Source organism: Mus pahari, chromosome 3 (assembly GCF_900095145.1).
Source record: "Mus pahari chromosome 3, PAHARI_EIJ_v1.1, whole genome shotgun sequence".
NCBI lineage: Eukaryota > Metazoa > Chordata > Mammalia > Rodentia > Muridae > Mus > Mus pahari.
The window spans coordinates 26,266,611-26,283,430 of NC_034592.1; the positions used below are offsets into that span (position 1 = coordinate 26,266,611).

The window sequence follows — 16,820 nt, forward strand, 5'->3', positions numbered from 1 at the left end:
AAACTTCAGAATTTCTGTTCAGCAACTGGTTCAGGACTAACAATGATGAGATTAGGAACTAGAATATGAAACAAAATCCTATAAGACTGAAACCGCCAAAGAAAAATAGGATATGTAGAGAATTCAAAAGCAGAACCCTCAGAGGCTAACAGGAAGATAAAATAATAGGTGAAAGCTCGTTAGTAACCATAGCAGCAGACACAATGAGCCATCACTTTACATTCTCTAAACTGTGTAAGATCCAGAAGTGCACTTGGGGGGCTGAAGAGATGACTCAGCAGTTAACAGGACTGACTGCTCTTCCAGAGCAGAGGACCCAGGTTCAATTCCCAGCATCCACGTGGCAGCTCATAACTCTAACTCCAAGATATAACAGCCTCACACAGACATACATGCAGACAAAACACCAATATATATAAAATAAAGAAATAATTTAAAAAAAGAAAAAAAATACAGTTTGGGGCCTAGAGTGGAGAAAACAACTACTTCAACATAGCAAAAATAGTTCTTGGGAATGAAGGTCCTCTGGCTCAGAAGGTTTCTAACTAAACCACCATACAACCAGGTTTAACACATTGTAGCAAATACTGGGAGTAAAGTCAGTACCCGAGTCTCCAGGAGGTCAAGTGCCTTGGTGTGGCTGTTCCTGGTAGCCAAGAGCTGCTGCCTAGTATCTTCCAGATTCTGTTCAGCAAGTGTTTTCTGTAATTTAAAAAATAAATAAGAGGAAGGGGTTGTTTCCACATTTAATGAATATTTACTGATGCTATAACTTAGTGCTAGGCACAAACAGATAACACAATCAGGAAAGTAGATGTCATCACATAACACAGAGGACACACAAATAAATCTGGCACAGTCTTTTGTTTCCAAGGCACATGACTAACAACAAAAGCATACACAAAGCCAGGCATGGTGGTGGAAAGCATTTAATCCCAGGAGGCAGATCTCTGTGAGCTCAAGGCCAGCCAAGGCCAGCCACGTAATAAGACCCTGTCTCCAACACACACACACACACACACACACACACACACACACACACACACACACACACACACACGAGCTTGCTGTGTTCAGAGAACTACAACTCTTCAGAAGTCAATGTGATGATGGACTTAGGTCAATGAATCAAGACTGTGATGTTCAGCAAAAGGGCCAAATAATGAGGAATTCTTTAGTGTTGCAAAAGGAAGTTTTACTTTATTTTGCAGGCAGCAATTTTTCGAATGGATCTTCCAAAACCTGGCATTCTGGCATTAACTTTATTGAGGAGGCTGGCTAAATGTGAGTCTTAGTCTATATCTGCTGATGTCAGAATTTCTTGGAAAAGGATTAGAGATATATGCTTTTAACAAACTTGCAAGTAATTCCTCTTTACTCTTTAATAATAGTTGACTATAGTAATACCTTCTATGCTCCAATTTGTATTATGTGTCTGATACAATAATAAAGTCAATTTTATAGAGAAGACAAATACAAAGAGACTGACTAGCTTCAAGTCATAGTGACTAGACACAAGATACAAACACAGAGGCTTGCCTATAGAAACCAACTTACACCTTAAACTCAATATAGATGTTTAAGGGAATTGTGGAAGGTGTTCTAGGGTGATATGATCAGAAAGCCATAGTCAACTATGTAGCTGGAGAAGATTAGTTTCACAGGAGTGACGATAGTGAAGGAGAGACTGCTGTAGAGTGGCCAGCCTAGAGACTTCAATGTACCTTTATTGCTTTGGGAAGCACTGCAGTGCTGCTGTGGCTGGAGAGGAGGAGAAGCTTGGCTTGATAGACAGTGGAGTCTACTCTAGGATAGGCTCAGAGCTCATGGCTTTGACAACTTTGTCATGATGAGGTTAATCACTGGGCTACAAAGAGGAGAAAAAGTTTACCTCTACCATGGGGTAAGGTCAGTCAGCTCAACAGCTCCCTCAGCCAAGGTATGATGCAAGGTAGTTTTTGCTCAAGCTAAAGATTTCATAATTTTCTTTGCCAGTTTAAGAGGGGAAAGTGTAGGGAAGGGAACAGGGCAGCAGACCAGTCAGCCTGGGCAACATCAGTCATCATATGGTCAGGGTGCAATCTGTCCTGATAGCCCTGTAAACAGAGTTCTCTCCTCTCAGAAGCAACAAAGGAGACATGAAGACTGGTTTTTGTTTTGAGACAGGATCTCATGTAGCCTAGGCTAGCCTCAAACTCACCATGTAGCCAAGGATGACCCTAAACTTTTACTTCTACCTTCTATATTATGGAATTACAGACATGCATTCCACACCTGGTTTAATAAAGTACTAGAGACTAAATACAGGGCTTTGTACAAGTCAGGCAAGCAATGTAAGATCTGGGACACAATGTCCACAACTATAAGGCTATTTTTTGCTTGTTTCTTTGTCTATTTGTTTTTTTTAGCGACAGGGCTTTTCTATGTAGCCTTGGCTGTCTTGACACTCACTCTGTAGACCAGGCTGGCCTAGAGCTCAGAGATTCACCTGCTTCTGCCTCCTAAGTGCTGGGATTAAAGGAGTGCATCACCACTGCCCAACTAAGGCTATTTTTATTTCAATCCAAAGTAGAATAAGCCAAGTGCTGTGGTATGTGCCTATACTCTCAGATAGTAGGGAAATTAGGGGAGAAAGATGGCTTGATTCCAGAAGTTTGAGGCTCAAAAGAGCTATACAAAGTTGCAGAGAGCTTTCATCTAACCCTCCAGATCAGAAACTCAGAACATATGCAATACCATGCCTTTCTAACACTGGCCAGCATGAGCAGACATTACCTCTTTCAAGAGTTCTTGTACATGATCTTCTCCTGATAAATTCTGTTCTAGTCTCTTTTCCAATAATATAACCTTCTCTTGTAAATGTGTGATGACTTTTTCTTTTTCTTGAGTTTCAGCAGTGACCTGGAGGGGAAAGCAGAGTCATTCTTTAAGTCCTCTTTAGTCTATAAGCCCTCTTACCTCTCTTCCCTGCCTTGTTGTATCATGTTTCCCTGGAATTCTGTGTTCAATCACAGAAAAACATGCAGCCAAGAACGCTTCCTTGAAAATTGGGACAGAGATGCCAGATCAGAACCAGCAACATTAAAGGAGACCTACTACAACAAGAAGCAAGCACCAGGTGAAGAGACCTAGTGCAGCAAGAAGCAAGCATGATAGCCAATTAAAGCACCAGATCGTCTGGTAGAGGCAGTAAGCCCAATCCTATTAAGACGTTCCCAGTGTCCCTGAAATGAGCTATATGGAATCACACTCCTAAGGCTCTGGATTCAATCCCTAGCAGTGACAATAAACAAACACCACAAACCAGAAAACAATAATGATATTCTTGGAAACTCAAGAGCTGGGTACAGAGGGAGAGAGCCAAGATAATGGCTTTAAGGACAGCAAGAGAATTTCTGAAACAAATGACAGGAACCAATGGGTCATAGTGAATATCACAGCTTGGCCTCACAACAATGGTGTACACTTCAGCCTGACATTCTGTCAATGAATGCAGTGATGATGATGACAGAACAGGAGTTGGTTCTTTTCATCACTACCAATCATCATATGCTGTTCAATGTCAGATCCAAGAATCCAAGAAGCTTTGAATACAGAAGCACGAAGATCTGTGGTGGTCCTTCATCCACTGAGGATGCCCATTCTCTTCTCCCCAAAGAGTACAGGTCATCAGGTTTCAACATGTGGGAAGACTCTGAAGAATGGATGCACAACCCCATAATTTAAAAAACTTTTGTTAGGATTAAACATTATTTGTTGATGTCTTAGTCAGGATTTCTTTTTTTTTTTTTTTTTGGTTTTTCGAGACAGGGTTTCTCTGTGTAGCCCTGGCTGTCCTGGAACTAACTCTGTAGACCAGGCTGGCCTCGAACTCAGAAATCCGCCTGCCTCTGCCTCCCGAGTGCTGGGATTAAAGGCGTGCGCCACCACGCCCGGCTAGGATTTCTATTCCTGCACAAACATCATGACCAAGAAGCAAGTTGGGGAGGAAAGCTTATACTTCTACATTGCTGTTCATCACCAAAGGAAGTCAGGACTGGAACTCAAGCAGGTCAGGAAGCAGGAGCTGATGCAGAGGCCATGGTGGGATATTCTTTACTGGCTTGCCTCTCCTGGCTTGCTTAGCTTGCTTTCTTATAAAACCCAAGACTACCAGCCCAGAGATGGTACCACCCACAGGGGGCCCTCTCCCCTTGATCTGTAACTGAGAAAATGCCCCATAGCTGGATCTCATGGAGGCATTTCCCCAACTGAAGCTCCTTTCTCTGTGATAACTCCAGCCTCTGTCAAGTTGACACACAAAACCAGCCAGTACAATTGCTGTCCAAAAATTTACAGGTTCAAAAAAACCAAGAAGTCTGGAAGCAGAACTACTGGAGATGAACTACTCATAACTATAAAGCAACATCCTAATCATCCTGTAACACATGGGCATACGAAGTGCTTGAGAAAGTAGAGGCAGTAGGGAATCAACTCTTTGGGATGCTCAGACTAGGCCTCCTAAACAGGCAAGTACAGGTGCCTAGAGTCAGGAGAGGAAACAGCATTGTGGGTAAAGAGCAGTGTGTTGGTTTCTTAAGTTGGCACAATCTAAAATAATCTTGAAACAGAGTCTCAGTGAGGGGCCATCTACATCAGGTTAGTCTGTGGGCATGTTTGTAGAGGAGTTGTATTGATTACATTAATTGATATGGAAAACCCAGCTCAGTCCCTGGCTTTAAGTCTTGGACTATGTTAAGTGTAGAGAGGGGGCTAAGTACAAGTGAGCATGCATGCATTCTCTCCTCTCTGCTCCAGGCTGTGGATAATGTGATGAGTTGTTTGAAGTTCCTGCCACCTTCACTTCTCCTCAGTAATGGACTACGTGGTGGCTTGAGTAAGAATGGCTCCAATAGGCTAATATATTTGAATGCTTAGTAACCAGGGAGTGGAACTGTTTGAAAGGATTACATGGTCCAGTGCATGCCTGCTACTATCATGCTCCCTGCCTGTGATAATGGACTAAACATCCAAAACTGTAAGCAAGCCCCCAAATAAATGCTTTCTTTTATAAGATTTACCTTGGTCATAGTATCTCTTCACAGCAATAGAACACTGACTAAGATAAACTGTAACCTAAAATAAATCCTTCCTCCCTTAAGGCTATTTATTTAGAAGAACAGACAAGATATGCAAAGAGCTAAAACAAGTTCACCTGGACCAGGAAACTGGGTGGAAGAGGCCAGAAAGGCTGATGCTGAGGTAAATTGAAATATTCAGAAAGTAGATAAGGCATAAAAGATGAATGTTAAGACAGGAAGGAAAGCAGCTTCTCCCAAACCTCTCCCACTATAATGAGAACCAGTGTAATAGAGAAATACTTGCAAGAAGCATGGTTTAGCCATAGTAGCAACAGAAGTAGCTTCAGTATGCAAACATGTACAAGCATCATTTCTAGTCCTTACAATCACTTCATTGTGTTTATGTTACAAAAAACGAGGCATCTCTCAGTGACACAGTAAGGATTCAAACTGGTCTTCAGGGTTCACTTGCTCTGCTGCATAATAATTTGAACTAGAGAAACCCTATGGTGACCCATTCCATTGAAGACCATCATCTTACACAAGTTACTGTGTTGATTAGGTAGAACATAAAGTTGGGGTCAGGAAAAGAATCAGTTGCCCAGCTTCAGTTACTTTTGTTATGGATCACATTCCTACAATGCTTTTGGTCTGGCCTTTAACACCTGGGGCAGACTAATGGAAATGCTACCATACATAGTCTCTGCTGCTAAACCTGCTTATTTCTTAAGTCTCCCTCTTCATCTACTCTCTAGCTACACTAAGCTTCACAGGTATGAGTCTAAAGTAAAAGTTAATCTAAGATTGGGAATATGTAAGTGGGGTATGGTGGTGCATGCCTTTAATCCCAGCACTCAGAAGGCAGAGGTAGGTGGATCTTCGTGAATGGAAGGCCAGCCTTGTCTACATAGTGAGTTCTAGGCTAGCTAGAGATACAAGTGAGACTGTCTCAACAAAACAAAATAGCAAGGTTTAGAATACTTACAGCATGATTTCATTTATATAATACTAAGAAAAATGAGAACAAATGAAGATATTGTATAGGAAGCAAATATGGTGAAAATATAAAAGAAAGCAATAATTAAAACAATCTATAGCTGTGCTAAATGATGATGATGATGATGATGATGATGATTATTATTTTATTTTTTGAGACAGGGTCTAACTATATAGACCTAGGCTGGCCTATGCCTTTTGAGTGCTGGAATTAAGGATCAAGGATGTGCACCACTATGGCCAACTTGTAATTATTTCTGAAGGGAGAAAGGATGAGATGGAACAGCGAAGGACATACAGAAATACCGCTCCCTTAGCCTAAAGAATTCATACACAGGGTATCAGCTTATTACGTATTTTACCTTATCCTTATTCTTATAAATCTGTAAAGTTTATAAAGTCATATGTGGCTGTTAAGAACAACAAACACCCACTCTCTCACAACCCTGGTACAAGCTGACCTTTCTGTAATGAATGCTCTCTAAGTAATGACTGGTAGTATCAGCAACTCAGATACTCAAACCAGGAACAAAGATATATAACTCTCTTAGTCTCCTCAGCATTCCTTAAGTTTGTCCAACCTCCACTTGCCATTATGCTTAGCAATGATACCATCATGGGTCAGTGAGATGGCTTAGTGGGTTAAAGGTGTCTGCTACTAAGCCTTACAGCCTGAATTCAATCCCTAGGACCCACATGGTAGAAGGAAGGAATTGACTCCTGAAGGTTGTCTCCTCTGACCACCACATGTATGCAATGTCACAAGTTCATGAACACATACACAAATGCACATCTGAATAAAAATTAGGGGTCTGGAGAGATGGCTCAGTGGTTAAGAGCACCGACTGCTCTTCCAGGGGTCCTGAGCTTAATTCCCAGCAACCACATGGTGGCTCACAACCATCTGTAATGGGATCTGATGCCCTTTTCTGGTGTGTCTGAAGACAGGTTATATATATATATATATATATATATATATATATATATATATATATATATGTATGCATGTATGTATGTTATGGCTCAGTAGGTTAAGACACATGCCAACAAGCTGTACAACCTAGTTTGAAATAAACAATTGTTTAAAAATAAAAAATAAAATAAATTTAAAAAAGAAGGGGGAAAGGAGGAGGCCATTTCTTCCACCATCCATCTTCGTATCCCTTGATGAGTTTCCAGCAGAGCCACTATAAGGAGGCCCCAGGGAAGAATTTGCCATTTTTCACTGAAGATAAAAAGGTAGCTGCAGGTTACGAGGACTGTGTATTTTGGATCTGGATTTGCTGCATCCTTTTTTTATAGTAAGGCACCAGCTACTTAAGAAATAGGGATGCTTGCCAGGCAGTGGTGGCACACGCCTTTAATCCCAGCACCTGGGAGGCAGAGGCAGGCAGATTTCTGAGTTCGAGGCCAGCCTGGTCTACAGAGTGAGTTCCAGGACAGCCAGGGCTATACAGAGAAACCCTGTCTCGAAAAAAAAAACCAAAACAAACAAACAAAAAAAGGACGCTTAATTTATCCTTTTAATAGACATGAAGAATGTTTACAAGGAGCAAGATCTAAAAAATAGAGTAATTCTTGAATGCTTATACTAGATAAAACTGTAAATAAACTACTGACAGAAAAACAGAGAGAAAGAACATAGGGAGGGGTAGGGGCCATCTGTGAGGAGTTGAGGGAGGGGAAAGAATATGATCAAAATATATTGGATGAGGCTAGAGAGATGGCTCAGCAGTTAAAAGCACTGGCTGTTCTTCCAGAGTTCCTGAGTTCAATTCCCACATTATGGCTTACAACCATCTGTAATGGAATCTGGAATCTGATACTCTCGTCTGGTGTACAGATGTACATACATGTAGACAAAGTACTCATATACATAAAACACATAAACAAATAAACCTCACACACACATACATTATGAAAAAAGGGAAATGAATAGAATAATCCTTTGGGGCCAATGATATGGCTCAGCAGGTTAAGGCACATGCCAACAAGCCATCAACCTAGTATTCTTAGGACCTACCTAGTGTTAAGACAGAACTGACTATTGTGGGTTGACTTCTAATCTGCACGCATGCACGCACGCATGCACGCGCGCACACACACACACACACACACACACACACACACACACACACACAAAGAAAAACAGTTATTATTGTTCATCTATCTAGTCTCAGAATTTAGCACAGTACTACAGTTTTCTTTATACTGAGCAATACATTTCTTTCAACCAAACAAGAAACAAAAATAAAAATGATGTAAGTCCGAGTAATATTTTGGGCAGGTCAGTGGCTGTTACGCATTCCTCTACTCAAGGTCTATTATGTAGTACTTTAAGACATAATATTTTTCTTTATGGTGTTAGGGGCTGAACTCAAGGCTTTATAGTAAGCACATGCTCTACTGATGGACTAATTCCAAGGCCCATAAGACATGGTTAGAACAAACAAATGACATGCTTTGCTTTATATGGGTACAGTGACACAAACTTTAATCTTTGCTACGTGGGAGCCTGAGATTAGATAACTCTAAGTTCTAGACTTCTTTAAGCAATTTAGACTGTCAATCAAAACCAAAATAAATAAATACTATGGTTTTAGAATTCCAGTTAGGATACTGTTGTCTTTTCTCCCTTCACCTCTTCCACTTCCTTAAAAAAAAAAAAAGAAAAAGAAAAAAGAAATGGAGGTCTTAAATTGTTTTCAAAACCAATCTCAAATGCCTAAGCCTGTCTTAGCTTCTCAAGTTCCTAAACTATAGGTATGTACCACCACATCTGGAAATACCATGTTTTCTGTTCAGCAACCTGGGAAGCTGAGTAGCTGCTCTCCATGAGTACAATTTGGCTAGAACAGGGAGTAGACCTGTGGGACTCAGGAGGAAGTCCCTGTACTTGTCCCTGATTTTACCTTTTGTAGGTCAATGGAATGCTGCTGGATGATCGCCTGGAGCTCTTGTTCCTTTTGTTCCAGGACTACAATCTTATGTTCTGCACCTGCTTTTGAAGCTGTCAAGTGATCTCTTCATGAAAAGAAAGCAGACAACGAGCAATTTTGATATTTCCTCTATTACTCTTCAAAGGCAGAATGCATATGACTCCTTATATTTCAGGCTGCAAGCGTTATTACAGCCACACTAAGTTTATCTCCGTGTAAAGGTTCCTTGGCTTTCAGAAGCAGAAGCAGGAAGACCACCCAGGTCTAAGCAATGAATTCTGTCTTTGAGTATTTAATAACTTTACAATTCAAATCAAATTGCCCTGCTTAGTAGGACTAGAATAAACTTGTGCCTATGCAGGGGAGGGAGAGAGAGTCAGTGCTGTGATGGAGAAGAGGGCCTGCGACCTAGACATGTAAGAATAAATGCAGAAGCCTTTGCCAGCACTGAGATAAATAGGTTGTGATCAGCAATGGGGGCATGTGGGTGTGCTTTAGCAATGCTACACCAACACCTCTCCCAAGGGCCCCACAGACCAAGCAAGAACCTCTGTTCTTCCAGCGTTGAGCAGTGTCTCTGCAATTCTTCTAGCCGCTGGTTTAAGTCAGATGACAACTGATTAGAAGTCACCAACTCCTCCTGAGTACGATTAAGTTCCCTGGTTCGTGCATCCAATTCTTGCTCCATCTTCCCCAAGCATTCTTCTTTTTTTAAAAGCTGATAAGAAGACATAATGTCCCATTAGGCCACTGCTAAAAAACATACTTTAAACAGATAGCCAGACCACTGAAATGACTCAGTGGGTAAAGGAACTGGCTTCATAAGCTTTTCTACCTGAAGTCAATCCCTGGATTCCATGCTGTAAGGAGAGAATGGATTCCTGAAAGTTGTCCTCTGAGCATACACAAGCTGTGGCATGTGCTTGTCCCCCCCACCCCAAAACTCACATACACACACACACACACCATACAGAAAGAAAAAAAGAATGACATTTTTGTGGGATAAGAATTAGGCTGAATGTGTAGTCCTTAAAAAAACAGAAGGTAAAAAAGATACATTTCGAGCCGGGCGTGGTGGTGCACACCTTTAATCCCAGCACTCGGGAGGCAGAGGCAGTCAGATTTCTGAGTTCAAGGCCAGCCTGGTCTACAGAGTGAGTTCCAGGACAGCCAGGGCTATACAGAGAAATCCTGTCTCGAACNCCCCCCCCCCCCNAAAAAAGATACATTTCAAATAGAACTTGTTCACTTTCAATAAACCTGAAACATTTCAATGTTGTTAATAACAAAGACTATGAGGGTGTTTACAGTCTTGCAAATGATGATCATAACGGCTCACTGCTCATTGGTACTGTTACTGAACTTCTAAAACGGAAACACGTACCATGTGTTTTACTTTGCTGATTTCCTGTTGCTGGAATCCCTCTAATTCATCAATTTCATCTCGTTTTTGAAAAAGGCTCAAGCTCTGATTCTTTACTTCTTGCAGCTGAGATGTTAGAAACCTTTTATCCTGTAAGAAGACACCAACTTAGGCAAACCAAGTATTAGAAATCTGTATTGTACAAGCAAAACTTTTGTAAACACACATACACACACACACACACACACAGTCACAACACATGTGTAGAGGTCAAATGATAACTTATGGGTTCCAGGTATCAAACTTAAGTCACCAGATTCAGCCACAAGTGCCTTTCCCTATTTCTCCAGACCCTAGACATTATTTTGAGACAGGCTTTGCTATGTAGCAGCTAGCTGCCTATGTAGCCCATTGATCAAGGGTCCTAGGATAACATTTCTGGTTAGCCAAGAGGCTCTCCAGTCGCTTCAGTGCTAACCCATGAGCCATGTTCTGGTTCCCCTGGTTTTGTTAGGCAGCATTCCCAATGTGACTACAGGGTCAATCAGGGCCTACAACCAAACAGGTAGCAGAACCAATTTGCCTGGGAAGCAAAAAACCAAAACAACCCCCCAGCCCCCCCCCCCCCAAAAGGCACTAAAAAAGAGGTAGAGATTGTAAGAAAAAACATCTCCAAGTGTCCATCTGAACCAGTAGTTCAACGGAAACTTAATTGTTTTGTTCCCAGGATTAAGGAAATCCAAGGGACACCGTGTGGACCAAGTTGAGGAATAAACATTCGAATTATACTCTTTCTACCGTCATTCTTCCTGTTCCCAAGTGGCCACTCAAAGCCAGAGGGCGCCAAGCCCAGTTAGTGCAGCAGCCTTTGGCCTTTGGCCAGATGAGGGTAGAGAGTATAAGAGGAAGTCAACAAAGGCTATCCAGCATGCCCAGTCAGAAGGAAGAAAAGGCAGGCTATTGAAGTCATTCCAATCACCTAGTGTCCTGCTTCAAGGACTGCCGCAACAGTACAGTAAGCTGGGTACTGGGGAGAACAGTCTTGTTTTATAAGATATGAGATTTATTTTTATTAATGTTTATTATTTGTGTGTGTGTATGTATGTGTATGTGAACAGGGGCTTGTGTGTACCATGGTATACATATGTAGATCAAAGAACAACTTGTAGGTGATGGTTCTCTCCTTCCAGCATGTGGTTTCTGGGGACTGCACACAGGTGTCAGGCTCAGCAGCACATACCTCTACACACTGAACCACAGTGCCAGTTCCCACTTCTGACTTTAAAAGAATTTTGAGGTGGCTAGCTCAGTAGTGAAGTGAATTTATTGCTATTCCAGAAAAGTTCCCAGCACCTGGGAACTAAGGCAAGTAGTTATGTGATTCTAGTTCCAAGGGGTCCAATTGTTCTGGTCTCCATGTGTCTGTGTGTAACACATGTGGCATAGAGTCACGCAGACAAAAATAATACATAAGAATTTAACAAACAAACTTTTTTTTAAAATAAAGAATGGAATCTTGCAAAGTTGTTAGGGCTGGTTTTGAACTCACTCTGGTCAAAGCCAGGGCAGGCCTTGACCTTGCAATCCTTTTGCTTCAGTCTATCGAGTAGCTGGGATTACGGGCCTTTACCAACTAGTGCTGGCTGGAGAAAATAGTTCTTAAACCCCACAGGTGATGCCAGCATGCATAAAACAAAAATGACTGACCTTTTCAAGCTGTTCCATCTTTTCTGACCATTCCTAAAACAAAACAAAAGAAGAAGTAAGCTTTTCAGGGGAGAGAATCTGCAAGACTAAGACTTTCTGAAAATAACTTGCCCCTAAAAGTCATCAATCAACAACAACAAAAGGAATGACACACAATTACATAGACAAACAATAAATACCCATAGAATTGGTTCAATATTAAGAAAGTTAAAATGTCCTTAAAAAAAAAAAAAAAAAAGAAAATGATTTTTCCATAAAATTCTAGAACACAGTATAGCCTGCAGGTGTCTGCTCATAGGACATTCAAGCTCTGCTATTCTTCTGTGTCTTCCAGGAGCATTGCTATTACTTCTTCAGTGGGCAGCTAGAATCTACTGAGTTGGGTCACATGGCTGATGTTTAGACATCAATTTATTGAAAGTCTTGGGAAGCAAGATCAAAAAGAGTATTTGTTAATTGTCTGCTCTCTTGCTTAATTTTTTCTTTTCTCTTTTCTTTTCTTTTCTTTCCTTTTCTTTTCTTTCGACTCCCCCACCCCCAAGACAGAATTCCTCTATATAGTCCTGGCTGGCTGTGCTGAAACTGGCTATATAGACTAGGCTAGCCTCGAACTTAGAAATCTGCCTGCCTCTGCCTCCCGACCCGAGTGCTGGGATTAAAGGTGTGCGCCACCATTGCCTGGTGCTTAATTTTCTAATATGTGTTATGCCCTCTGGTGTATGACAAAGGAGAGGGGATATTAGACTCCTCATTCACAAAAGAGAATTCAAGGAAAATAACATTGGTACAAAAGGTCCAATCATTATAGCTACAAAACAATATACTACTTTTTGATGTTTTTTTTCTCATATTTACATACATTCACATACCATAGTTATCTATTGAGTACTAGTAGATGATGCTTTTATATTTATACTTTAAAACAAGCTAACACATTTATCTATAGGATTATCACTATGGAACACTGATATTTACCTTAATTCAAATCACTACTGACTATATCAAATATAACAAACCCCATAGTTACTGTAATACAATTTTCCCTTTTACATTTTTTTGTTTTGAATTAACTAATGTATTAATTAATTCACCCTTTTTTTTTTTGGAGACAGGGTTTCAAATAGACCAGGCTGGCCTTGAATACCCGATCCTCCTGTATCAATCCAAGTGTTATAAACATGTACCACACTTGGCTTATTTTTCCTGTTGTTGCCATTCATGCAGCAGCACCTTGCACTAGCTGTTTCTATGGGGGTAAAGAGTTCTCTCCTGTCTTTGGGAACTGCTGTGAGTAATGTCCAGTAATTATACTGGAAGAGGCAGGTGCTTGGAGGTGTAGGGTTGGGGACAACTTTTTAGAGGGTAAGATCTTTTCTGTAGGCTCACTAGTAGATTATGGATACATCACTTTCCATTTCTATTTTACAAAGATACGCAGAGAATAACTCTCTCACATTCTGGACACATTTCATGATTAAACTGTCAAGTCTGATTTCATAAGAAAAGGCCAAGTGAATACTTAAAGAACTTATATGCAATCCTTGCCTTCTTGGTAATATAGACTTTTATCAGGTGTGTGTCATGATTTTTAAGTTGGGTTCCTAAGTGAAATTTTTCTGAGCCTTGGACAGTACCACATTTAAATACCTGGTCTTTCCTGGCTAATGCCAAAGCCAGTCCTTCTGCCATTTTGGCTCTGCTGGCTTGGAATGTTTCATTCTGTTCTTGAAATTTCCGCATGGAAGCTGTTAACAAAGAGGCTCTATTTGAGACATTAAAATACTTCAGAAACAGCGTGACGAAAAGCTCATGTGAGTAGTTTACAAATGTCACTAAATGAAAGAAGCGCAAGGTCACAGAAATTGATTATGACACTGTGAAATACTCAAGTTTCTAGAACCCCTTTGTCCTGGTAAGGGTCTGAGTCCTTACTTTTGCTTTCTGTATCAAACAGTAGCTTTTTGAATGGTATCATGACAAACACTTAAGGTAGGTGGGCAGAAAACACCAAGGCTTCTGTGAAGTGACATCTACTACCCTTTCATCAGAATTAAAAACAAGATAAATATCAAAACCAGTAACAACAACAACAACAAAACAACAACAAAACAAACGCTTTCTTTAGTTTTCTTCTGACTTCTGTAGCACCTTTCTTGGATGACAATACCCCAGGAAAATATGAGTTGGGATAGGTTAGGGTAATTTAACAAAATGTATGTCCATTTTATTGTTGGTATAGTGATGTCAGAACTTCCCCACAATCAATATAACAATAATGAAAGTATGTTGAAAATATTCTCCTAGGTTAGACCCAAGGGCCAGGTACTAGATTGTACTAAAACCTAAGGGCAATCAGTAAGTGGGTCAACTAGATAGAAATGAGTACAGAATGATCCCCTCTTAAGTAGTATGCCTACAAAGCAACACAAATATGCTTATACTTGATAACTTTCAGTCAAATGTCACATCAATCTCATTAAGAACAGTATAAAATAGAGATATGAGTTCTAATGAGTACATTTAATAGTATACTAATTCATTTAAAAGGCTAAAGCCTGAAAAGATTAAAGAAAGCAGAAAAAAAATACGTACAATCCTGGTGTTTTTCTAATGCAATTTCAAGCTTCTCTTTTATCTTCTGCAAGTTTCGGACCTGTTCAGCATAGTCTTGGGTGAGGAGGGTGGTGCACATACCAGTCGTGGACAAACATCAGGAAAGGAAGTTAATTAAACAAACAAACAAAAAAATGAATGAAGATGATGATGATTTTCTTAACCTGATTACCAGCCCTGTTAAGAAAAGCTAGGTAGAAAGCCTCCCATTAACAATGAATGACACAGGCAAACAGGAATAATACAAACTTTCCATGGAATAAACAGTGAGTACAAACAGGTAGATTTGTTTAGCCTGGACAGAGAACAGTTAGGCTAGGCCTGGTCATCAGAAATGCCCTGCTATAAAAATCCACCATCATCTCCATTCATCTGTTCTATGTCTCAGTTTTCCTTTGGTGGTTTGAATAAGAATGGCTTCCACAGGTACACAAATTTGAATGCTTTGTCATCAGGGAATGGGACTATTTAAAAGGATTAGAAGGATTAGGAGGTAGAGCCTTGTTGGAAGTATATCACAAGGGGTGGGCTTGAGGTTTCAAAAGCTACGTGGAGCCAGTATATCTGTCTCTCTCTGCCTATAGATCAGGATGTAATTCTCAGCTACTGCTCCAGTGACTGCCGGCATGCTGCCACTCCCAGCTAAGACAATAATGGACTAAATTTCTGGAACTGTAAGGAAGCCCCCAACTAAATGTTTTCTTTTATAACAGTTGACTTGGTCATGGTCTCCCAACATAGCAATAGAACAGTGACTAAGACAATTCCCATTCCCTGTTGCCTTTAGCAGTATGGCAGATCAAGGATAAACACTAAAAGCTCACTTGCAACCATAAAACAACACAGCAGTGGTTAGCTAAACAGCAAGCACCTTAGCATAGAACTGCCTTTATGGTATAGGTGCTCAATTCCTAGATTGGTATAGGTGCTCCCTTTCTATATAGGAACTGAGTGGCATAGGTCACCCCAAAGGTGAAAGAATTATCTGGGGTGCCAAAAAACCATTTGGGTATTATATAAAAGAGAGTAGTTCAAATCTCAACTTTGTCAGTTCTTAAGTTCTTAGCTAAGAATCTTTCTTTTTTTTTCCCCCCCGAGACAGGGTTTCTCTGTATATCCCTGGCTGTCCTGGAATTTATTTTGTAGACCAGGCTGGCCTTGAACCCAGAAATCTGCCTGCCTCTGCCTCCCAAGTGCTGGGATTAAAGGCATGTGCCACCTCCGCCCGCTTTAGCTAAGAATCTTAAGTAAATTGCTGATCTGGAATATTAGTTTCTTCATATATTATTAATTGGTATTAATAATATTTATTTCTCTCTTTTTGGAGACACAGTTTCTCTGTGTAGCCCTGGCTGTCCTGGAATTTTCTCTGTAGACCAGGTTGGCTTCAAGCTCACAGATCCACCTGCCTCTGCCTCCTGAGTGCTGGGATTAAACTGCCTAATTACACATCGGGCCTAATTACATATATTTCAAAGGAAACATTAAAGTAATCTATACATTAAGTGCTTGGCACACAGCAATGAGTAAAACAGCTACTACTGTTATTACTCATACAAGGCCAGTGACAATTCCTAAGATGTTAAGTGGACTGAAGGCCAATAACTCTCCTTTCTGTATCGGGAAAAGCACTTACTAACACTACCAGAGCCTTCCCAACATTAAGGAACAGTTATTTCACTTCTGTTACTAGTGTTGTTTAAGGGTATCAAGATAGAACAACCAACGCTATGGATAGGTGTACAAGATACTAACACCTGACTTTAAGCAGGCTGTTTGAAGCTAGGTCTGAATTTTAGTTTGAATCCCAGCTTTACCACTCACTACCTGTGTGCCTTATTTTGTTGACCCCAAGAAGCTGAACCTGAAGAAGAAAAAGATTAACAATAGTGTGAATAATGCTATAGACTTCTGACAGCTATACAAATTTATTTCATATACAATCCAGTGAAATAATTTTACTTTACTGTTTTCACCAAAAGAAAAAAAAATTGGGCATAAATTCAAGGAATAAAAGGAGACACATAAATCATGAACCACTTCACAGGACGAAGCTATCAAAATATGTCTACTGTCAAAAAAAAAAATAAAAATTCACAATTCTAGTATGAACATGCCTTGTTTGGTTAAAGGATATAATGG

The 16,820-nt window shown here is 40.4% G+C and overlaps 1 protein-coding gene across 2 annotated transcripts in view; it reads right to left on the minus strand.

The window, feature by feature from the left end:
• Golga1 (golgin A1) overlaps positions 1-16,820 on the minus strand; it is a 50,080-nt gene that overhangs the window by 22,475 nt on the left and 10,785 nt on the right. For both annotated transcript variants that reach the window (XM_029536361.1, XM_021192918.2), the window contains 8 exons: positions 14,658-14,732; positions 13,713-13,810; positions 12,066-12,098; positions 10,380-10,508; positions 9,544-9,713; positions 8,969-9,080; positions 2,776-2,901; positions 607-702 (listed from right to left, as the gene is read on the minus strand). In XM_029536361.1, coding sequence (XP_029392221.1) covers positions 607-702; positions 2,776-2,901; positions 8,969-9,080; positions 9,544-9,713; positions 10,380-10,508; positions 12,066-12,098; positions 13,713-13,810; positions 14,658-14,732 — 839 coding nt within the window. The remainder of the gene's footprint in view (positions 1-606; positions 703-2,775; positions 2,902-8,968; positions 9,081-9,543; positions 9,714-10,379; positions 10,509-12,065; positions 12,099-13,712; positions 13,811-14,657; positions 14,733-16,820) is intronic.